Consider the following 25,140-nt stretch of genomic DNA (forward strand, 5'->3'; position numbering starts at 1 on the left):
AAAAAAAGGCCTTAATAGACATTTATTTCATTTTTATACTTTTTTTTAAAATAACATTTTTTAATTAATTAAAATCATATTGTTTTAATTATTCAAATATAACTTAAAAAAAACTGCAAGTTCACAGATTTTAGTTGGAGAAATTCATCTTGATAAGCAAATAAAAAGATGAATTATTTGGGAGTAAATGTGTTTTTATCATGTAGCTGCGTGATGACTGTGGAAGATTATATATATAAAATAAATAAAAAATAATAATTTTAACTTTTAGTTAAAACAAACAAAAAAAGTCTGTAAAAAGGAAATTTTTAAACTCTGATTTTAGTTTCTGTTTGAAAGAAAATAAATTGGCCTTTTACAGTAATCAATAATAACTCCATTAGATTATCTTATTACTAATAAAGGATAACTAAGTGGTCAGTTGGAAGCCTTATGATTAGGTTTGGAGTCTCAAAGCTACATAAAAACAATATAATTCACCAAGAGTCCAATGATATGAATCCAACATAAAGAGATGTTCCCAATATTTCATCAAAATCAGAGAGATTAAACTAAATTTTACAAGTCGAGCACAAGAAAATGACCAAATCTGAGATTTAAAAATCAGGTAGGAGTCTCTGCTTTTGTAAACCTGATCGCTGTGCAAAGACGTGCGCGATCATAAGTCTGCAGCGCCGGACAGAAGCGTGAATGTGCAGCAGCAGAGAGCAGACACGTCCACGTCTGCTGAGGGCCCGCTAATGAATTCATCCAGAGCCGTCCCCAGAGACGGGCTCCAATTGGCGAGCGTGTGGAGTCAACTTAGAATTTGTGTGCACATAGAGCACAATCAGTGCAGATAACCCCCCCCCCCCTCTCATTCATTCATCTCAAGAGAAAGATATCAATATCTTTTGGTAAAATATCAATGTTAACAGACGGCTGTACAGGTTTGTGTGATGGAAACAAAGCATCACTGCATGTTTTATCTGGGAGAAAGAGTCGTTTTCACATCCGATGATCAATTCAGGAGCAAAAAAACCTGGAGCTCCGCTTCTCAGAAGCATCTGAAGGTTGACGTGAGGAGCATTTAACAAAAGGTTAAACTTCTCTGTTTGGCCTCGAGTGGAAGTTAGAAGGAATAAAGATCATTCAGCTGGACAACTCAGTGGGAATTTAACAATTTTCACTCAATTTCAGTGCAAAACAAACATTGTTTTTGTGTGAGTTTGGGGCCAACTTGACACCGTTTGTTAAGATGCGATTCAGCTTAAAAAGGTCACCTATCAGCCACAGATTGAGCACTTACAGGTAGCTGGAGTATCACCCAGTGGATATGAAATGTTTCCACCCATTAATCAGCTGCTGTCATTTCAGCGATCCATCAGCAGAGCGAACGCAAACAGAAGAGCAGCTCTTGAAGGTATGGGGTCCGAAAGCTGCTGATGTTTCCGTTTCACCTCAAATTATGTTGACTTTGTGTGGTGGTCATGGCTTTCAGTCTTATCCAGGCTTTGGTCATACTGTGAATGTGGCATTTTGAGTCTTTTCCTCAGATATGATCTTAACCAGCACAACCAGGTTCCTCAAACTTCTGGTTTTACATTTAATCAGGATATTCTAAACGTCGACTTATGACCACGATACCAGCGCACATGCCAACGCGTCTTTTACTGTGTTTCTGTTTGAGACATTTAAAGGGATAGTTCGCCTCTTTTGACATGAAGCTGTATGACATCCCATCCTAGCAACATCATTTATGAACATCTTCTTACCCCCTGCTGCGTCCTGTGAGCCGAGTTCCAGCTGAGTTTTGGCGTTGATGAAGGTAGTCCGGCTAGTTGGCTGGGGTTTAAAACTAAAGCGTCTTGCTTTTCAAACAATAGTATAAAATGGGTCTAGAATGATCTAAAGTGGGTCTATAGTAGTATAAAATGGGTCTAGAATGATCTAAAATGGGTCTAGAGTGATGTAAAGTGGGTCTAAAGTAGTATAAAGTGGGTCTAGAATGATCTAAAGTGGGTCTAGAGTAGTATAAAGGGGGTCTAGAATGATCTAAAGTGGCTCTAAAGTAGTATAAATTGGGTCTAGAATGATCTAAAGTGGGCTCAAGTGGGTCTAGAATGATCTAAAGTGGGTCTAGAGTAGTATAAATTGGGTCTAGAATGATCTAAAGTGGGCTAAAGTGGGTCTAGAATTATCTAAAATGGGTCTAGAGGGATGTAAAGTGGGTCTAAAGTAGTATAAAGTGGGTCTAGAATGATCTAAAGTGGGTCTAGAGTAGTATAAAGGGGTCTAGAATGATCTAAAGTGGGTCTAAAGTAGCATAAAGTGGGTCTAGAATGATCTAAAGTGGGTCCAGAGTAGCATAAAGTGGGTCTAGAATGATCTAAAGTGGGTCTAAAGTAATATAAAGTGGGAAAACAGCCGCACCTGTTACGGTGTTTGCTGCTCGGAAGCAGGGGACTGCTCGGTCTGCACTTCGGTCTGCACAGCAGGCAGTGATACAAAGGGAGAGAAAATAGGGCCAAGCGATAGTGAGGTCTGACTTTTTCCTAGAGAACGATTTTGTGATGCAAATGTATTACTCTGTTGAACGCATATTGTTTTGAGAGGGGTAAGAAAATGTTCATAAATGATATTACCAATATGGGATGTCATACAGCTTCATGTCAAAAGAGGTGAACTATCCCTTTAAGGAAATCCATCAGCAGAAACAATATAATAAATAAAACCATGTTTTTGATCACCTGGAATCGTACAAATAGGAATCAGGTATGCATTTACAGGAAAATACTGCGTGTGTTACCTGATAGTAGTAGCGCAGCACCCAGCAGAGGCCCTCCACGTAAGACTTAACCACCCTCTTCTTGAAATCCTCATCAGTCACGTCCACATCAAACTTGGTCTTGTAGTACCTCTTCTTCCACCCTTCCTCCCATAACCTGCAACAAAAAGCAGAGATGACACAACTGCGCGGTCAACACTGACAAACAAAGGCCGCTACCTGCTGCTGCCGTCACTTTAAGAGGAAACCGATATCAGCGGTACGTCCAAACAAATGGTTACTGGGTGGCGGGGTGAAAAACTGCTGGAATAGTTTAATGACTTTGACTTCTTGGTAAACTTGGTGCAGCAATGTCGTTCTGCTCATATAAATCGAGGCTGTCCGGCATCTGTGTCGCGGATTCTGGGAGCGGCCCGCCGGGAGCGCCGGCTCCTGAGAGGAAAGCCTCCATGAATACCAATTTAGCCCGAAGGATTTAGCAGCTCTGACGAGTGCGTCACAGAGGAATTTACAGAAATGCTCCTGCTTACCATATTAATCACGTGCAAAGGGAAGTGGGAGCTGCTCTGCTGATAGGAGGAGTAAAACAGCTTGTGGCATTAATGAGTGCATCTCTGCTTCTGTTTAGCAACACATTTGCTGACTGGGGACAGTCTGTAGAGACCTATGTTTAAGAGGTTTCATTAGCTAAAAATAAGCTGCTTGTAGCATGTGTATCCCGTGTGATTCAGAAAATACTGGCTCATGTAGCAGAAGAATCACAGTTTGTACCGACGCCTCAGTTCTTTCATACAGTGGAAGAGTAACTGTGTATTTAGGCAGAGACGAGTAAAAACAGGTGAAGTCTTGCTGGCATCACCTTCCCATGTAAACAAAGGAGAGACTGACGTCAAACAGTGGACACTGGCGAGCCAAATACCCCAAATACCCCGTCCAAACAACAATGGGCCTCATGCAAGAACCGTTCGTACGCACAGATTTGTTCTTAAGTTGAGCGTACGAGTGATTTAGTATTTTACGTTTTCTTAAAACAGAATTTACGAGTGATCCAGACCTGTCATGGAGTCTCCTAAAATATTCCAGTTAAGTTTGCTTGACTAATGGATTGTATATTTAATTACTTTGAAGCAAACATAAATAAATATATACATTATACCCCATAATGATGACTTAAATTACGCACTGATTGAAGGTTAATTTGACTCTGGATATAACAAGGTCAATAGGGAGCATAACTAGCGGCTGACTTGCTACTTTCGGATGCCTTAGCGCGCCAGGCTCTTGGAAGAGAGCGTGTGTTCCGAGAACATGTAGATATACATGTGGAGACAGACGAATGGCTGAGATCACAATTTAGATCGCCAAGGACCGTACTGCTGCTAATATGCAGCTTGCTAGAGCCACAACTCCAGAGATCAAACCCAATTCCACCACACGTCCAGGTCCTCACCACCCTTGGGGGGGTGGGGCAAACTGCTATTTTCATATCAAACCATTTCTTCTTTATTTCGGTGACATTGCAGGTCACACGGAATTAACAGCACTCCTAATTGCTTCCCATTTCTTGGCTTTAGCGGGTCGTGTAATTCCACTGCTGACACTGCTAAAAATGACAGATTTTTGGATCTCTGAAAGCAGAACTTCAGTCTCAGAGCCCGTAAAGTTGTTCTTTTTGCGCCTCGATGCCATTGTCATGACTAAACACTTCCTGGCACAGGAGACAGGAAGCACAGCTCCTTATATGGTATAATTTTTGGCGTGGAGAATGCAAATTTACTATCCTCGTGCACATAAATACGCACGGGTGTTATTCATCATTTACGCAGGTCGTTTACACACTTTTTCCCGAAGTTAAGAGCGTTTGTTGAATCTGACGTGGCGTGTTCGTACAAGAAAAGTGAGAAATTTAGAATAAAAATACGAAAACGTTCTTGCACGAGGCCCAATGTCCGGACCAAAGTCCGTAAATCTCTGCTCCTTCACTGGAGTTTTTTGAAACGATTTCTTTTCAGGGGCCAAAAACAGTGTTTTCACGTGAACAATAGGTGCGAATAATTTGAAATGTGTGATAGATGACTGAAGAAAGTAGGGGAACAATCTGCAGCCACCGTGTGCTTGCGAATGCGTACCTGACGTTGTCTTCGGGCTCAGGCTCGCTGTCGCTGTCTGCGGCTTTCCTCTTGACTCCTTTGCTTTCTGAGCCGTCGCTGTTACCTGCAGACGACTGAGCAGGGCCACGAAAAACCCAGAACACAAAGAGAAAATTCAGATAAGGAGGCAAATTCTTATTAGTTTCTCTTGTTCTACCGATAACAAGCTGCAACCGGAGTTCGTGGAGATTTCTAATGTTCCAGTTTTCACTGAGAGAGAAATGTTCCATACTAATTTAATATGACAAAAATGTGAATGTTTCTAAAAAGCTTCAGTTGGTAATTGAGGCCATTATAAGCTCGTTTAAATGTTGTGTTTGTCTTACATCTACAGTAAAAAGTTTGACTATATTACATTTAAAACAGCAGAAAAGTGACTAAAAGGTTCATGATGAAAATTAGACTTTTTCTACAACTGGAACGAACAATTTCATTGATATTAATGAACTAATAAATGACACCGACTGAATTTAGTCAGTAATATGTAGGAATATGTCTACCAGTGTCTTAAAGATGACACTGAAGCAGGAACAGATGACTGATCATCAACAATCTGTAAAGACAGAAAGTTTTTCTGATTGTTCTTATTCAGGTCACAGATATAAAATACATAAATCTCACTGAGCCTTAAATGGTGATGATGTATTATAAGCAGAGGTGGGTAGTAACCAGTTACATTTATTTGAGTAAGTTTTTGAAAACATACTTCTAGGAGTAGTTTTAAATCCCTATACATTTTACTTTTCCTTGAGTAGATGTGTGCAGCAGAAACTGTCCTCTTACTCCGCTACATTAGGCTACAATGAGCTGGTTACTTTTCTTCTTACCTCTTTGGTATTCTACGCCTCATTATTTTTATCCCCCCGCGTACGCCTCATTTTAATGTTTTATTCTGACAGAGAGAGAGACTTCCGCCAAAGGCTCTACCACCTGACTGTGTTCCACCAATCAGACGCAGCCGTGCAGTCTGGTCACGTGACCGTACTCAATCCCAGCGGCGGGACGGGTTAGCTTTAGCATTAGCAGTCGTAGCAAACAAACAAAGAAACAGATGAAAAATGTCAGAACCAACGGTGGGAAATGAAGACGCAGACGAGGCCTCATACTGAAAGCATGTTTACCTTACAAAGAGTGAGAAACAGCAGCTACATTATGTGTCTTCTGTGGCAACCAAAACAAACGCACATTTCAGCAGAAACTCAACATCTAACTTGAGGAAACATGTAGCGCTAAGTTTCCTAAACTCGTTTTTTCCCCCCATGGATAGGTGAATGTTTGTTTTTTAAGGTTACATGTGGGTTACATATGTTTTAAACATTTCCTAAGTCTCTTTTATTTTTTATTAAACTTCTTGAATTTACCTAGATTATTTTAATTGAAGCTATTTTGTAATTAATTAATTCATTTTAACTTATTTTATCAATTGGATGAACTCTAATCTGCCTAAAGATGATTATTTAGTATTTTTGTCTTTCTGATTGAATGCTTGTGTTAACAAATAAATCAGACGTTACTCAACAGTTACTCAGTACTTGAGTAGTTTTTTTGACCAAGCACTTTTTTACTCTTACTACGTAATTATTTGGATGATTACTTTTTACTTTAGTACAATTTTTGGCTACTCTACCCACCTCTGCTTATAACAGATAACGTTGCATCTTGATAGAAATGGGAGAGTCTGAAAACCTTCTCAGACAAACTACGAGCAGCAGGTAAAGCTGCTGTATGTCCATCAGTGCGTTTCCACGTTTGAAGGACGCCGACACACAGAGAGGAAAAAAATAATCACCAACACGTCCACTTAACCTTCCTCCTTCTCTGAAGCCTTTGTGTTTTTCTCCCTTCATGTGCTAATGTTTGGCACGTATGGCCGCCCACTGTAGGTTGATAAATTTTACCAGCAAATTTGACTTGAAGGACACTTTAAACAGAAACACAACTCAAAAGACACCATCCACACTACAAATGGGAATGATCTCGCCAACGGGGGGAAATGTCAGAACTGATGTTTAAACGCGGTCACTTGAAGCCATAATTGTAACTGCACTAGTTATAAAACTATCTCTTTCTCAGTGAAGCTGCTCCCATTCACACATTTTCCTGTTTGTTAAACACCGCAGAGACTCCGCCCACCAAGCCCGCATACTCATCGATCAGACAGTATGCAGAGCGTTTACCCACAATGCATCTCGCTCCTGCCCAAGCCGTAATCAGCCGGCCTGAAGCTGATTTCCCTTAAGCTCTAAACTCTGTAAACTTTAGCAACATTTGAAACATTTTCAGGCGAGAAAGTGGTCGTTTAGATCCCCAACGTGTTGAAAACCTGACAAAATACCGGCTGTTTACAATTTTGTTCCCACGAATTCGGCGCTACTAAAGCTAGCCGCAGTGAGCTAACGCACTTCAGGTTATTTTCACAAAATAAAATACCCGTTGCCTTTTATCATAGGGAAAGCCATTACCATACAACTGGTGCTTTTGTTTTGAAAACAGGAAGTGAACCTACCCTCGTTGTAGCTAGCTTGAAACTGCCGTTTTGACAGGAAATGACGATCTGCGACGTCACGTTACGTTGCATCTTGGGTAGTTTGAGTATGAGTAGTAACCTCATGATGCATACCCAACATTTCAGAGAATCTAGTATGCATCCGGGAACTTCTGCTTACTCAAACTGGCATACTAACTCAAAAAGTTAGTATGAGTAGTAGGAGAAGTATGCGGTTTCGAACACAGCCACTGGTTCAGTTAAAAGATCAGAGCAAGCTGTGCGCGTAGCCCGTTGCTAACGCTCAGCGAGAACTCCACGCGGTGGCAGGTCAACCGACCTTTGCTGTGTCGCCGCTTCCAGTCATGCATGAAGGCAGATAAAATGTGAGCTGCTTCACATCACAGACGTAAAAGGCTAGTCCTGCTTTTTTTCCAATTAAATTCAAAATGAGCTTTAAACCGTTAACAGAGAAAGTAAAAGAAATTAGGCACCTATCAAAATAATTGTAAAAATCTCAATCATTTGAAACTTTTTATGCTCTTTGTTCACTTTTCAAATATATGTAGGTAATAAGTAAGTAAGTAAGTAGTCATTTCATTATCAAATCCATCTTAAAGATGATAAATCAAATACCAAATAACTGGAATACCTACACTTTAATTTCTAAATATTAAGTGTAATTATTTCTGTTTCATCTTTATGTCGGTGTGTCTCTATTCTTGTCTGTATGTTTCGGTGCAATCTGTTGGTTTTCTCAGCTAGGGAAATTGTTTTTGAATCGTCTCTATATGAATGAATTGGATTATTTTATAAATTATTATGATTACAATGAATTGAATTCCAATTGGCTTGCATTAGACTTTATTATTTAAGTGCCTTGAGATGACATTTGTTGCATGTGGCACTTTATAAATAAAAATTAATTGAATTATAAAAACACAAATGACTCCACTTACATTGCCTCCGTTCCTTATCGTGGCTTTCAGAGACTGAGCAGCATTCTGATAAAAAAAAAAAAAAAAAAGAATAAAAAATAAATAAATGTCCAGATTACATAAAAAAAAAAAAAAAAAAATAAAATAAAAATGTCCTGACTACAAATGAATTATTAGTATTAATATTCGGATGTTATTGGACAGCCGACTCAACTCCGCTTCATACAGACCAAACAGCAGCTCACAGCAGTGTTTAGTGAGTACCTCGCCGGTACTTTTTCATTTTAACGCGACACGCTACGCAACAACGGGGACATCAGTCCCATTTTAAAACTGAGTGGGCCAAAAGAGCTGGAGGAAAACTATACTTTCACAAATGGAGTAAAGAGGGTTTAGGATACGATCTGTAGCTGGATGTTGTTCAGAATGGCCTCAGGTGGAATGCAAACTTTCCATCCCTGTCAGAGACAAACGGTCAACGGTACCTTGTTGTGCTGCTCGCTGGAATGCATCCTCATGTCGTACGCTTGTTGGCGAGCGTTCTGGACAGACTCGGGTCGGTTTCTTCCCCCCAAGGCCTGAGGGGCGAACTGGCCTGAGGTCAGGAAAGCAGGGCCCTGCTGCTCTGCCTGCATGGATGGATAAGACTCACTGTCATCCAGTTGCTTTATCGTGCACAAAACCAGCAAACATCACACTTTAAGAAACGTTTAAGAAGCCTTTAGTGGCAGAAATAAGTAAGTTTCATCACCTTCATCCTCTTTCTCTTCTCTTTATTCCTCCTCTTGAAATGTTCCTACAAGCAGAAAGATGTGACAAAGTAATCCTAAACTGAGCCAAAAAAACATCCACATTTAAAGATTCCAAAGGGGGAAAAGCAGCAAACTTTTACCTCGTCCTCTTTGCGCTTCTTGAAAATGTTATCTTCAGCCACACCCACAGCCTGCATAATCAGCTCGACTCGCTCCAGGTTGACGAATCCGTTCTGCGTCAGGTAACCCTACAGAGAGAATCAGGATGGATGCGTCACACCTCCACTTCAGCTGGTTTTGGGGACGTTTCCTTTAATGCTTCCCATCAAACGGTCATCTTTTTGCTCATTTAAATGATGATATACTCACTCCTGTTTTGTGCACAACGTCCTTGTAGATGTTGACCAGCCGATCTATCGCTCCCTCTCTTTACAAAGTAAAAGAGACACAAAATAAATGATGATGAGCATCAACTTCAATAATAATCATCATGGGAAGAAAAGGTGAATAGGGTAATATCTTAAAATAATAGATATCATCATGAAACTTCCTAAGTTGATTACTTATACAAGTATGAATAAAAAATGTATTACAAGTTTTAGAAATGTGTATGTTTAATTATGTAAATTAGGCATTATCTCATTAAATATGCGCAAATTTGCATATATTTCCAGAAGATAGATCTGAACATGTGATAAAGCCAGGTGCAAAATTATTTTTTCATTTTGTTTAAGCACAAAATGAAAAGAAAATTACAGAGGGATTTCAGGATATCTGCTTTCATTTCCTAGGAAATCAAAATATACTGCCCATAGCCTAAAAAAAAACAAACAACAACAACCGATTTTCAACATATTTTTCTTATTATAATGTCACATAAATCAGGCCAGGAATGATTCATCAACAAATCCTTCTGTAAATATCTTCAGAATACTGCTAAGTGTATAACTGGAAAGTTTGGTGTTAGTAGGTGCTCCATAGTCTGAGATATTGATACTGGAAAAATACAAAAAAATTATTTGGAGAAAACGGCATTTAAAGATTTAAATAGGGGAATTTAATATATTTGTATTAGAAACAATTGCTCAAAAGCAGAATAAATACTCCAGGCCCTTAATAATAATACTAATATTGACTTAAAGAATCTTATTAATAAAGAATACAAGCTCAATACGATACAATTAAAGATCGCGTCTGAGCGAATCACGTTAGCAGAAACGAGCAGCAGCCAATGAGATTTTGTCATTAGCTATAAATCCGCCTTTAGACATTCCCGATTGGTTACTGATAGAAAGGAAGTGCCGTTATTTGGGTGACATATCATTGTGCAGGAGACTCAGAGCTTTCCAACGATATCGGTCATGACAGACTTCAGTAAAAAAGCCTTCAGTTGATCCAAAATGCTGCAGCCAGAGTTTTGACGAGAACTAACAGGAGAGATCATATTTCTCCAGTTTTAGCTTCTCTTCATTGGCTCCCTGTTAAATTCAGAATCGAATTTAAGATTCTTCTCCTCACATATAAAGCTCTTAATGACCGAGCTCCATCATATCTTAAAGATCTCATTGTAAGATATTTTCCTAACAGAGCACTTCGTTCCCAAACTGCAGGTTTACTTGAGGTTCCCAGAGTTTCTAAAAGTAGAATGGGAGGCAGAGCCTTCAGTTATCAGGCCCCTCAATTGTGGAATAAGCTGCCAGTAAATGTCCGGGAAGCAGACACCCTTTCCACTTTTAAGACCAGGCTTAAAACTTTCCTTTTTGATAAAGCTTATAGTTAGGGATGGCTCAGGTGATCCTGAAACATCCCATAGTTAAGCTGCTATAGGCCTAGACTGCTGGGGGGCCTCATCTGACACACCTTTCCTCACTTTACTCTCTTTATGTATATGTGATATTATTGTGGTCATTAACTCGTGTTTCCCTGTTCCAACAGATATCCTTTGAATGGTGTTACAGTGCCGCCGTCGCGGTGGCCCCCTGCCCCCCTCCCCCCCCCTTTTTCTGTCTTCTCAAACCCCAGCTGGTCGAGGCGGATGGCCACCCTTCCTGAGTCTGGTTCTGCCCGAGGTTTCTTCCTGTTCAAAGGGAGTCATTTCTCTCCACAGTCGCCTCAGGCACGCCGCTCAGGCCGGGAGATTGGACCGAAAAACAAAAAGTTTTCAGTGCAATCTGTTGGTTTTCTTAGCTAGGAAATTGTTTTTGAATTGGCTCTATATGAACGAATTGGATTATTTTATGAATTATGATTATTATTAATTAATTGAATTCCAATTGGCTTGAATTGGACTTACTATCTAAGTGCCTTGAGATGACATTTGTTGTATTTGGCGCTATATAAATAAAAATGAATTGAATTGAATTAAATACACGAAGCTCGGCACGGCGCGTTGGAATGCTAACTTTTTGGTAAATTCGGACGAAACGTGCTGCCGCGAGTAAACAAAATGTAATAAAATAAACATTTTAATTCATGTTTAAGATACACATATTTAAGGAGTAGACTGGCCCAAAATCTCATGAAAAATCACAGTTTTTGCCTGCCGTGCCTTAAACCGACGCATCGATGTGCTCGCCATGTCCAGAACCTTCCACTTAGTTCGGTTATTCATCTGGCATTATGACACGAAACTTCCACAGCTTAGCGTTGTAACAGGTGATTCAAACAGGGAGCGCTGGATTCATCTATCATTTTAGCCTTTTGCTAAATTAAGGAAGAAGCTCGAAACGGGCTCATAAATGAGTCTCCATTGGCAGAGAGAGAAAAAAAAACCAAAGCAATAACGACTGAGACTAATGAGAGCAGTGATTTACAATGCTAATTGCACAGTGTTAAACTATTCTAATTAAAATGCCAATGTACATTCAGAGGATCAGAGCAGAGCTAAAAGGATTAGCCGATTAGCTGACGAGTCAACTGACACAAACGTAATCTCCAACTGCACCTTTAATCGCTGCGTTGCTACAGAACATGAAATGCCAAACATTTACAGACCTGCGCTTCTCAGACCAGAACATTTCCCGCTTGTATACCATGAGGAACCCCATATCTTTAGGTTATGCCGTGAAGTTTGGAGATGCATATTTTAAAGAACTGATAAATCAATCAAAACTAAAGTTAAGTGGAGCTGTAGCGTAAAGGCTAACGTGTGTAAAATAAACGTGTGATTCTTCAGACTCTTACAGAGAATACAGATAACTGTCAGATAACTGGACCATTTCTTCTGAAATCTTAAATCACCTGCATGTTTCAAGTCATCTACTCCCTGACCACAGAAGTCCTGGTTGAAAAAGAATGAAGTGGAGCTCACCTGATTTCTAAGGATGGAAGATGCGGCAGGAAGTCGTTTCCAACAAAGAAGCACATGAAGACCCAGTCGTCTATGCTCCTCTCAAAGTCGAAGGGAAACGGGAGGCTGGCCATGGTCAGCTCTCTGGCCAGATACTGAAAACACGCAGACACCAGGATCAATACAACTGATCATCTGAGACACTACAGTTTCAATTTGGCCTTTCTCAGGATCCTCCGAAAGAGAAAAAAACCCTAAAGGAAGTCAATTTATGAACAACTAATAAGAAAGCAAATTCATTTACTGCACATGCACATATTTAAAGGGCACAGCTGATAAATAAGACAAGTTTAACACAAACTGACCTCCCGCAGAACACAGAGTCGGATGAATATGAACTCCTGCTCGGATGTCGGCACCGAATCTGCAAACTCGTCGTGCTGAAAGGACGGAAGTGAGACACAGTCACAGTTTGCACCTTTATGGGGACTTTATGTCTAATGATTGATGTGGAGCCGAAGCAAAACATTTGAAAATGTGCATATTTAGACTTTCTTCAATGTTCTACGATGGTTCACAACCCTCAGGAGTCCTGAGACATGACAGAACGCACAGCATTAAACTGAAGGAAAGGATAAAAACTCTAAAGTGCAGGCAGAGAAACCTCACCTGCCCCTGCTTCTCCCTGGCCACCCCCTGACACTCTTTTATGTCGTGGCCCATCTGTCCACAGAGCGCACAGGGTCGCGGTTTGTTGGGTTTAAACTCCTCTCTGATGATGGTGAAGTTTGGCTCATGTGTTGCCAGGCCCAGCATGATCAGGTCAGCTGGCATGAAAAGAAGAAAAGCATGTCTGGGATTCCTTTGAAAGGTGTAAATAAGTCTGCTGGACAGCAAAGCGAGGCCGTTTAACGCCCGATATGAACTCAGAAGAGTTTCAGAGGATGGATTTAGAGGCTTACCGTCAGCTCCGCACAGGCAGTGGTGTGTGTTGGGGTCGTGATTGGGTTGAGCTGCCGAAGTGAAGCATTAACAGAGAGTCAACACAATGCCAAACAGAGTATTTTCATGTTTAATGGAGGGTTATTCCTGCCCTGTGTTCATCGCAGGTCAGATTATAATTAAACATTCGACAAGACCAAGTTTTGATTTAAATCTGAATGCTGCATTTCATCCCTGATACTTTATCTAATCTATGTCGAGCATTTCTAACAGGGCCGGTTTTTGCTATGGGCAATGTGGGCGACCGCCTAGGGCGCACGAGAAAAAAAAACAAAAAAACAAAAAAAAAATTACTACTGGTCATTTCCATGTCAAGTTAGTGGAGGCGCCCTCATTGTCACGTCAACTTGCTGCTGAGAGTCTGGTGTCTGAGACTGATCCCAGGCCACACAACACACACTGCTTCCAATACAAATAAACTAAAAAATTAACTGAAATTAACATAAACCTGTATACCTTCCTGTAATTAACTGGGTTATGTGAAAAATGTAAAAAAAAAAAAAAAAAATGTTTTTAATCTGTGCAGTGATCTACGTGACTTTGTTTACGTCACGTGACTCCGGTTGATTGACGGGTGAACGGACGGCGTTAATGGGAAAAGCAAAGGTAATAATGTGGAGTCATCATGGATCATCATCATGGTGAAAGACCAAAGAAGCCATCAGGTGCCCAGTTTAGAAAGGGAAGAAGAGGAGAAGAGGAGAAACGGGCAAAAGATAAAGGGATGCAGATTTCTATCAGTGACCTGAGTGACGTAGGCTATAGGCTATCTGTTAGCCTCCTGCTAACATGTTGCTATTAGCCACGACTGTGTTTGATTTTCAGTTTTGCTGAACTAGAATCAGAATTGAGGCATCATGTCATGCAGCTAATTTCACCCAAAGTTAACCTGGTCTGGTTTGTGTTTGCAACAAAACAAGTGCAAATTCACACAGACTGTGGATTTTTTTTTATTGTTATAAGCTATATGCTAAATTGAATGACTTCTAATATACATTGACATGGCATTTTGTTAGCTACATATGGTATCTTTGTGTACCTTTTTATTTTTAAGATTATATATAATAAAATAATACAAATAATATAATATGTGGCGGTGGTGGTGGGGCGTAAATCTAACCAGGACCGCCGCTGATTTCTAAGGCCTCTCATATCAATTTGAAACTGTATATTTTGTGGCAATTTGAATGTTTACTGTGTGAAACAGCTGTACCTCTCTGTCTTCTGATGTAATCCATAATCTTGTGTTCACCTTCACCTGGAACACTGGCATCAGACAGGAGGACCTGGATTAAAAAAAAAAAAAAAAAAAAAAGGTTAGAAACAGAACCCTAAAATGATGATTCGAGACATTTTCTGGGGGGTCAAATGTAGAAAATAAGGCTGACAGCCTACGTCTATACTTAAATTAAGCAGGGGAACTTTACTCACAACGACGTTCTTCCATCCCGGATCATTGCTGAGTCTGTCGGCCACGTAGTATCGCAGACATTGTGCCAGGTTGTCCATGAACTCCGTTCCCTGTGGACACAAGTCATCCAATCATTCAAAGACAAATCCTCCGACTCCAAACACAGAGTAAAGAGTTGAGAGATAACAAGAAATGCAACAAAAACTTTAGTCTGGAATTTATTACTTGGTTTGAAAATGTATTAGTTAGATAGACAGAAAGATAAATAGTTTATATTCACTGACCAACCTCACTGCATTAATTTAATCAATCAATTTAATGCAACAACACACTGAAGAGTTGGCCGATAAAAAAAAAAAAAGTTGATAAAACATAAGCCGACGGCATGGAGGGCGATGGTGTCTCTAAATTTCCCAACTTTTCTGGTTTGTAAAGACATTAGCTTGGTCTCGTAGCTTCAGCCGACTTACCGGAGTGATACAGTTGCTGTCAAACCTCTCTTTGATCTCTTCAGGTGGAAGATAACCTCCTGCAGAGACACAGCAAAGTTTACTCAGACGGTTAAATACAAAGTGAAACGTTAACCATTCGGATGCAGAAAAAAAAAAAAAAAAAAAAGCTATAATAATGTAAATGTACTTTATTTCTACAGCCCTTTACAGACGATCCTTACGGTGTACCAAAGTGCTTTTCAGCAGGTAATAAATAAAGAGAAGAAGAAGTAAAAACATTAAAAGAACAGTGAAAGCAATAAAATACAACAAAATCAAATAAGATAAAAGAGTCCTCATACTACTGGGTATTAAAGCCATCCTAAATAAGCAGGTTTTTAGCCTGGATCTGAAGAGGCCCAGGTCAGAAATAAGACGCAGCTGGACGGGGAGCTTATCTTTTTTTAATTTTATTATTTATCATTTATTTATCATTTTATTAATTTTTTATTTATTTTTATTTTTGTCACCCCCTTTTGTGTTTTTATTTTCTTTGCGATTCCATTTTCTTGTTCTTCATTTAATGTACCGCTCTTCGCCCTTCTAAATTGCCCTTCAGGGATAAATAAAGTTTTTCCTGACTCTGATATTCCAGAGCCTGGGGGCAGCTTTGGGAAAAGGCTCGCTCACCCCAGGGTTTGTATTCTGACCTGGGCACTTCCAGCAGAAACTGATCTGCTGACCTCAGAGCTCTACCAGGACTGTTAAAAGCTCAGATAAATACGACGGGGCGAGGCCGTTAAGAGCTTTAAAAACCAACATTAAAAGTTTAAAATCAGTTCTATAAAGGACAGGAAGCCAGTCCAATAAAGAATAATGTGCCGGTCCAACTGCTACCACTGGGATTGAAGGTAAACTCCACAATTTTTTCAACTTTGCTCTCGTTTTCATTGCATGTGGGTGTAAAACGTTAAAAGATTCAAAGGTTTTTGCAATCACACAGACAGGTGAGAACAAGATGACCGGCAACCACCAAACAGGTGCAATGTGAGATAAAACCGGTTCACATGGCAGATGGCCACCGACGGTTTCTTCCTTTTGAATGAATCAAATGGAAGATTTAATGCAATTCATTGTTTTTTCTTGACAAGGCAATTTTCTTTGAAAAATGACACTGAATTTAGTTTAAATGTTTAATTGAACTGAACATTTAAAATGCCTTGAGATAAACCTTTGCTGTTACCTGTTTAAAATAAACTTTCAATCCCACCATGCCAGGAGGAGAAAGCCTCCTAATGTTCTGTGACATCTGTAAACACTGTTTAATGTGAGTTAAGCATCACACACCTCGCTCGATGATCTCCTCCCTCATGCGATTCTTCTCCTCCGTCAGCTCAACTCCTTCTTTGGAGGCACGAAACCGCCGAGAGCGCTGCTGGTTCATTTTGGCACGTGGAGCCTGTTAAACGGGCGTCAATTCAGATACTGCATCAAACATAATGTCACATCTAACCCAAAAAACACAACTATCCTTTCATAACTTCACTGGAACACTGAGTCAGGCAGAAACCGGAACCATGTGCATGTATGTCCCTTAACAAAAAAAGGACGAACCAAACTAACAGCACCACGAGTCGTTTTGGATTTACAATCTTTGGTTGGACGAGTAATTAAGCATTAGATTAACAGCCAAAGAAAACACAAAGAAACTGACTACTGCTGAAACTCAGGCTTCAATCAGTCACTTACCACTCCATCAATAGCCATGTAAAGAACTCTCCTTGGACGCACGATATTGAACAGGCGATCAATATACTCAAAAATAGCAACCATCATCTCGTCTTCATTTTTGGGAGCAGGTCTGTGGAGGATGACAGGAAGAGGAGACTTATCATGAATCATGGGAAAGAGAAGGAAAGTTTTGGGATGTCAGGATAAAAAGAATCTGAGTCTGAGTAAATGAAACCTCAGATGTACAACAACACTGAGAAAACTATGTGAACCCTTACTGCTTCCAAAAGAATAAAGAGGGGAAGTAGCAGCCAGGTGTGGCTGATCAATGCTCTGATTAATTGATCATTAGTAAGTGTGAGCACCTCTATAGAAGCAGAAGAACATGTTTCCATGTTCTGTTGTATTTTTTTAAATAACTTTGTCTTTCATTTCCTAATTAAACCAACTAAAGTGTCATTCAAAAGTGAATCTGACTCGAAAGTATCCATTTTAGCTATTTAATTATAAAATCCTATGAGAAAGTGCAAACATTTAACAACACTTTCATCCTTTTTGCAGCACACAGAATACCTCAGCTTTAACAAAACTGTTACTGGAGACACCTGAACTTCAAACAAAGAAACTGAGTCTGCAACAAAACCACGTCCCAGATCTCCAAACTAAACAGACAAATGGTTCCTACTTGTCTTCCGGATGTGTACAAGGGTGAATGATCCCGTTCATGTCCAAGTACAAGTTGTCAAATTCCACCTCGTTGGGATTTGGCTTGGTTGTGTCAACAGGAATACGAACTCCATTGCACTCTTTTCCCTGTGAAGATGAAATAGAACATAATCAGTCATGTTTGAAGAGACTTTTTCCAGGAGCAATATTCAGTAAAATTTGATGCTATGAGCCTAATTTTCATTCTCACAAATGATCATGAATTCGGCTGAATTTTGATGTTGACCCATCAAATGAAAACATGAAGATGTCAAGTTGGACTGTGGGAAATTAGAAAAGGCCTTTCTTTTTGTGTAGATATAACACTGATTGCAAGAAAAGGGTTCCTCATAAATAATGAAAAATGTAACCGATGGTTTACACATACAATTAGACCTTTGGCAGTGTTTAGCACCGTTTTAACGAGCTGGATGTAGTTCTAAATGTTTTAAGAGTGACTGAGACTCAGCTTCTCAAAAGCTCAAAAATGAGCACTTAAATCCTTACTCAATATTTGTTTTCTGGAAGCTAAAATATGTATAGCCTGTTCATGGAAAAGGGATAAACCTTGTACCAGGGATGTCTTTTTACTTGGCTTTAGAAAAGATAAAGCTACACCACAAAAAATAAGCTTGATAAGTTTTGGAAAATCTGGAAGGTTTTCTGTAATTTCCTTGAAAAAAAAATGACATTGAAGTAGATGGCTGGAATGAAGAGCTGAATTAGTATACACATTTATATTATTATTTATTTATTTTATTTTCTCCTTCCAGTTATTTATATATTAATTTCATTTTAATCATTTTTATTGATATGCTTTTTTTTCTTCTTGTTCTATGTTGTTCACCGTTTGTAAATTAACAAAATGTGCAATAAACATATGTAACATATGCAACTGAGTAGTTTTAGAAAAACTACGCATTTCTGTTTACAAAGTTCGCAGCGTTTTGTCGTCTATTTTTTTTTTCGTTACGAGTTGAAATCTAGAAAAAACACAGTAAAAGAGTCGACTGCGCCACTCAAATTGTAATGTGCAAACTGAAACTATGGAAACTAGATTAATTCAGTTGAGTAACACACGTTTTACAGCGTTGAGCTAACGTTAGCGGAGCAGGCTGTTAGCTATCATGTTAGCTAACCTGTTAGCCACTTACCTTCTCCTCAACACAATGCACAATGATTGACGCATACTTTCGGCTAAGCCAACGGAAAAACGCCGGTACTCCCATCTCCAGTAAACAATATTTTATCTGCTGACTAAAACAATTTGACCACAAACCATACGATTAAAATCGCTCAATTAAAACAAGAAACGTGTATAAGAATATTACACTACGGTTACATGCTATTGGACATAGCCTCTGTGTGTATTTCTTCCGGTTAATATCAACTATGTCCGGGGCGTTTCAAGTAGCGTCAGGGCCTACAGCGCCACCAGTGGTCTTATGTGGTACTGTAGGCACATTACGCGATAGATAGATAGATAGATAGATAGATAGATAGATAGATAGATAGATAGATAGATAGATAGATAGATAGATAGATAGATAGATAGATAGATAGATAGATTATTTTTTTACTTCAGGACTTACCTGCCACTGAACAAGTTCCTTTGTTCAATGATGATGGTGTACAAACCATGATCCAAATGTGTGTTATTAAAAAAAAATATAGTAGGCTATTTATTTTATACCAGTAAAAAGCAAACGTGTGTCACAGTGTTTATTTGTTCATCTTTAATGCAGTCCTTGATATATTTTGTTATCATCTGTGGTTCAAGATTACAAAGTTTATTTGAATTGTTGAAATTTGTTCTTATTTGTTCATGTAATAGTTGAGACACCCTGGGAAATGTGAATAAAAGCAGACTCCAGTGACTTGCAAGTCATTCAAACCTGATAATTGTCTGAATATAGTTGAATTTAATAAGAGAACATTTCAAACGTGTTTACAGACATGATTCATGTATCACGATAAGCTCAGTTGTTGCTAAGCTACAAATATAACACTCCTATGCATTCATAATGATCTCTGGTGATCTCAACCGTGCACGGTTCCTTTGTCCATTTATTTATCTAACTGTTTATTTGTTCATTTTTTTCATATACGTGTCTTTTTACTGCAACAATATCTTTCCCCTTTGTGAATTAATAGAGTATTACTCGAATGAACACAGTTAAACTGAATTCTTATATAGGGTTTTGATGGTGAAGATGTATTTTGTGCTGTAAGCTTCTGTGGTCTTTACAATTTAAAAAGATAAAAGCTTTCTTATTTACATGAAAACAACCAGCGCAGTGGTTTAAACTGATGTGATGCTAAATAGTTGCGTTAAAAAGAACAGATACAAAAGATGGATATCAAACATCTATTTGTCAGCAATGATTAAACTAATTAGATAAGAACATGTAGTGCGTGACTGAATAATTATGATAAAAGAAGTTGATAAAATGCGTGTGAAATGTTTGCACCTCCTCTCTCATATTCTCTGTAATTGTGCTGTGGTTGATCTTACATGATGTTCCTTTAATGGCAACTCTCTGAACACATGCCCTTTCGCTTCTCAGCCCTGCAGCAGCACATTTAAGGTGAATTAGATTTTTGTTCCCTCCTCTCCTCGCTGGTTCGTGCAGGGTAGGGGTGGGGGGGGTGGGAAGGGGCCATTAGCCTCCCCTCTTCAGGCAGGGCTGGTCTGACATGAACACTGCAGTATTATTACTGCAAAGAGCCACTGATGGAAAACACTTGGCCCGCTCCGATGAGCCATTTCCATAAACATTTACACTGGAGTTGCAGGTAATAGGATGAAGCCATCATTTCAGCGTTTGTGGGGAGAAACAGAGGAGCCGAGGAGAAATCTGATGCAAATAGCAGATGTGAAAGCACACAGGGATGTTTCTGCTCAGGAATGTGACATGAAAAGATATTTTCCTCAATTGCAGTCGATACATTCCACGAATTTAAAAATATTACACGTTGGCAGAATCATTTCTTTTCAGACATTCCGAAAAAGAAATAAAAATATTTCATTCGATTGAAAACAAACTCGTAGCAGAATTTTTACTTTAAGCATTTCAGGAATGAAAAAAAATATGTTTCAGGCAAATAAGTTAATTCATGTAATCAAATGAAAACATGCAGATTTAGTCACTGACTCGGTGTGCAGGGGCCCTGAAAGAGGGACAGCGCCCTCACCTGGTGGATCCTCACCATCGCACACCACCGGGAGGGCTCAGTCTTTGCATAACGTGTCTGTCTGCATGCTCTGAAACATTTTAGCCCACTCCAGCTGCTTGTCGGGGGAAGCTGTTGACACAAAGGGGCAGAAGAAATGAAAATCCAACTTTGTAAATATGGAGGTGCGTTTGAATTATTCCGATCCTGTGATCTTCATGTGCACTGTACATCCAAAGAAAGTTAGAATTTGTTTTAATACACGTATTTTAAAAATTAAAATTCACATCATTCCTGTGTGCATTGTTGTTATGGCAACATGCAATACAAGTAAACAGAAACATGAAAGAAAAAGATCAACTATCAGTCACACTGAGACTTTCTCTCTGAATATGTTTGGCCTGCTAAGTGTATTTCGGAGTAAATATATTGGACTTTTTTGTACGAGACAGTTTCTGTTTGTTGTTTGAAGAGCAAGAAAAACAGATGCTGAAATCAGACACAAACACACAAAAGCAAACCAACTGCAACAAGACTCAGTACAAACACAAAGTGTGATGAGAGTATCTGACCAATGCAACAGACAAAACATCTGCAGAGAGACACAAAAGCTACTGAATTCAACACAAAAAACATCACCATTGGATGTTAAGAGATCTAAGAGGGATCCAAACAACCATTAAGTTACACTAAATAGCATAAAAATCCAAATAAAAGCCATAAACTATCACTATTTTATGTGAAAACAGCACAACTCACCTACAAGACACAAGCATGTTTAAAAAAATAACCAAAAATTAGCTCAAATAGATACAAGAGATACATCAACGAGATTAGAAAAGATCAGAAAAGATGCAGAATAACCAAAAAGAGATCCAAATGGAGTTCTTTTACACTAAAAGCAACATTCACTATCTGTGCTTGGAGCGCTTCGGAGGCTTCGCCACTCGCTCCGTCATGCGGTTCAGCTGCTTCCCTGCTGATGCTTTGTTTCCAAACGTCTTTTGAGACACTCAAAAAGGTTGAATACAAAAAAAAAGAACTGATGTGTAATCAACAAAATAAGGTTTATGGTGAACTGCAGTGAAGAAGATCCTTTAAACACGTAGATAAACCTCCAAATAGCCTCAAACAGTGTCAGAATCAGCAGTTACTCACTGAATCTGAGGCTCGCTCACAGTTAACGCATGAAATGGTGATGAAACTGAATAAAGGAATGAGTTCAACAGGAAAAAATCCTCCTTTTCCATCGTGTTTTGGTGTCTGAGCAAACAAAAATGCAGCCCAAATGTGTCGGGGTTCTTTCCTTTCTGCTGCTACAACATGACAAGCTCAGCAGTTCAGGTGATATAAAACAGCAAAGCGTGTCACCAAGGTTGTGATACTTCATCCAGTCTTCGCATCAAAGCCTCTTTGAGCTGGTTTCTCCCCATTGTGCAGCAGGAATAAAGACCTGCCTGCTTTTTTTAATCCCTTATGTGATGATCTCAAGCCTGAGTTTCACACTCCTTATTTTTTTCCACCTTTGCAGGATTTCACAAAGCGCCGAGATGCTCATTGTGTGAATGCTTTCAGGTTCCACAGGACGAGCAGGAACTGCTTGTTTGGGCCACCAGGAAAGAAAAGTGCAGCATGAATAATGACAGAACCTAATATCATCAAAATGTTTTACTGTGTGTGATGTAAAATTGCCTTTGATGTGACAAAATAACAGAATTATCACCAACTGTCCACCTGTATGGAGGTTTAGAGGCAAATATCTTCCTGGATTGTTGAAGCAGAGCTACAAGATATTTGTTTTTTTATTCATTAGGTCACCTGAACATCATAAACGAATGACTGATATGCAAAGAAAGTAAGAAACTGGGTTGTTTCGGGCATCTGATTTGGAGGTTTTTTCCACTGTGTGCTTGTATTCTGTGTGAATATGTTTTCCTTCTGGCCTGAGGAGGTCCGAGGAGGAGAGACAGTCCAATTCACTGTCACACAATCATAATCCAATCAAATCTAATTTAATAAAGAAATACTTTTTAAAAAAGTTGTCAGACTAAGGAAACCAACAGACTGCCCTGAAACTGATCCAATCACCGGTCCGGAACGTGCAAAAGGCGACTGTGGGGAGAAAAAACTCCCTTTGAACATGAAGAAACCTCCATCAGAACCAGAACCAGAACCAGGAACCATCTGCCTGGACCAGCTGGGGGCTGAGAGGACAGGAAAGAGGGGACAACAAACACCGTAACACCAGGCCAGGGACACCTGCTGAGAGGGAGAAACACAAGTTAATGACAACAATGATGTCATACGTACACGGAGAGGTGCATCATGGTTAATGATGAGACTTCCTTTGCAAAATGAATACTGTGGAGAAGTGGACTCAAATGTCTGCAAAACTATTTATTATTTTAAATCTATTTTAAAACCCGTCTTAAAACCCATTTTTATTCCCTGGCTTTACTCCCTGCCAAGGCCCCACCGTGAGATAGCTTGGCACCCCCTGGCTCAGCACATTTTTAGAATATTATACTATGCAAAAAACTTGCTCTGCCCCTGCGCAATACTTTGGTGCGACTGGCCAATCTGGCAACCTTGTGTGTCTGGCAACCCTGCTTCAAAACGAGGCCTGTGACCAGTCCACTCATCAACTACATCTCTTCTGATTGTTTTATTTATTTATTTTCAAAAGGCATTCTTGATATTATTAGCCTTAGGTGATTACAAAGTGGGTTTTTTTTGTTTGTTTTTTTTGCGTTATTTTAGTGACCATTTTATTTATTTTCTAGCATTTGCTTTTGTTTGAACTCTTTACTCCCAAAATAAATGTTGAGTTATCTTCAATATTTGTCTCAGGCTCTCTGTTATCCCTGTCGAGCCACAGTCTTTTGAAATGAAGAGGTCAAAATTGAATGTTGTAGGGGAAAACACTACTCAAAGCAAAACTAATACGGCTCCAAAATTTATAAATGTACTAGTTCGCCTCAATTAGTGAGAAATAATGTGCCTCTGTGAGCACTGGGGGCTGGGCCCCCCTAAAGACCAGATCCTAAACTCGCCCCTGCTTTTAACCCAGCATGAGACTCTGTTTCTGTTATTATTCTTTTAATATTGTAATTGTTTATACATTGTTCTTATGTTTGATGCCTTATATTTAGTTATTATTCATGTACAGCACTTTGTTTCAGCCACGGCTGTTTTAAAGGGCTTTATAAATAAAGTTGAGTTGAGTTTACAGAGACGTCCTGCCGTGCAAAGCAACCAGCGGGGATTCAAACTTCCACACCGACCAATGAAACAAGGCCTGCTCTCACATTTCTGGATCATTAATTTGTCCCAGGGTTCATTTATTCATTCACCTGTTCAGCTACTTGTTGAGTAAAAAATGTCCTTGATCTCCATTAAGGCCATTAAAGGTTGAGTTTAAAGTGCTGCTGCAGGCTGAGGCAGATGTACGACTCCACGTTTTCGCTCCGATGATCCCAAACCCAAATAGTTACAGGATCAGCGACGAGTCTGCTCACAGCGGCTAATTGAACGGGCAGCTCAGCCACTCTGAAATGCTCTTGGCAGAAGTAAAGCGGTTTAATTGAGCTAAATTCGTCTCAATTAAGGCGCTCACTTAAAGCAAGAGAAGGCCCTGGCAGGCAGCCTGGCTGAGATGGGTCCTTACCTGCACATTAGAGGAGAAGACATGTTAATAACTCACACACCCCCCCTCCGCCTCCTCCTGCCCTGTCAGCCGCTCACTGGAGTGGGACTAAATTATTGTTAATGGAAGTTCATTTTCACCTTCAAAAGGGAAACCTCGTTTACTGCAGATGAGCTGATCTGAACGCTGAGTTTCAGTTACAAAAACAAGATAAAATTCAGATCGAAACAAAAATGTTCCACTGATACCATCTTATGTTTTATTAAGAGGCAGCAACTGGGAGCTCATACTGTCACACAGCAGCTGTTAGCGGCGGGTGGATTACTCAAGAGATCGGTGTCTGAAACCACAGTAAACTACTGGAACTACTTCATGTGCGAGGCTGGGTGTAATTCAGTTTAAAGTCTTGCATCTGTGGCGAGGAGCGGAATAAAGGATGAAGGTTTTAGAGCCAACAACGCCACCCAACTGCTGTGAGGACACAGGGTCAGAGACAGTAAAGTAAAGAAAATATATTTATTAATAATATTTATGAATAAAACTTAAGTAAACCTGCTGCGAAGAAACAAGAGAAAAGGGTTAAACACAAGATGAATTTAGTAAATTATTTTTATTAACAGAAAGCTAAAAAAGCCAGCTTTAACAATATTAAAGGCCAA

At 39.5% G+C, this 25,140-nt stretch overlaps 1 protein-coding gene across 5 annotated transcripts in view; it reads right to left on the reverse strand.

Annotated features, from left to right (window-relative positions):
• The window catches only part of xrn2 (5'-3' exoribonuclease 2), a 46,792-nt gene extending 27,749 nt beyond the window's left edge, over positions 1-19,043 (reverse strand). For 3 of the 5 annotated variants that reach the window (XM_075458602.1, XM_075458600.1, XM_075458601.1), the window contains exons 1-18: positions 18,816-19,043; positions 17,642-17,769; positions 16,975-17,086; positions 16,573-16,684; positions 15,265-15,323; positions 14,815-14,904; positions 14,597-14,669; positions 13,344-13,394; positions 13,051-13,208; positions 12,747-12,821; positions 12,403-12,536; positions 9,462-9,519; positions 9,233-9,340; positions 9,092-9,136; positions 8,826-8,969; positions 8,362-8,406; positions 4,897-4,991; positions 2,789-2,924 (exon numbers count right to left, since the gene is read on the reverse strand). In XM_075458602.1, the coding sequence (XP_075314717.1) occupies positions 2,789-2,924; positions 4,897-4,991; positions 8,362-8,406; positions 8,826-8,969; positions 9,092-9,136; positions 9,233-9,340; positions 9,462-9,519; positions 12,403-12,536; positions 12,747-12,821; positions 13,051-13,208; positions 13,344-13,394; positions 14,597-14,669; positions 14,815-14,904; positions 15,265-15,323; positions 16,573-16,684; positions 16,975-17,086; positions 17,642-17,769; positions 18,816-18,890 (1,698 nt within the window). In that variant the 5' untranslated portion in view covers positions 18,891-19,043. The remainder of the gene's footprint in view (positions 1-2,788; positions 2,925-4,896; positions 4,992-8,361; positions 8,407-8,825; positions 8,970-9,091; positions 9,137-9,232; positions 9,341-9,461; positions 9,520-12,402; positions 12,537-12,746; positions 12,822-13,050; positions 13,209-13,343; positions 13,395-14,596; positions 14,670-14,814; positions 14,905-15,264; positions 15,324-16,572; positions 16,685-16,974; positions 17,087-17,641; positions 17,770-18,815) is intronic. The other 2 variants (XM_075458604.1, XM_075458603.1) reach the window with 1 other exon arrangement.
• Between the last annotated feature and the right edge of the window lie 6,097 nt (positions 19,044-25,140).

This window comes from Odontesthes bonariensis, chromosome 24, assembly GCF_027942865.1.
Source record: "Odontesthes bonariensis isolate fOdoBon6 chromosome 24, fOdoBon6.hap1, whole genome shotgun sequence".
NCBI lineage: Eukaryota > Metazoa > Chordata > Actinopteri > Atheriniformes > Atherinopsidae > Odontesthes > Odontesthes bonariensis.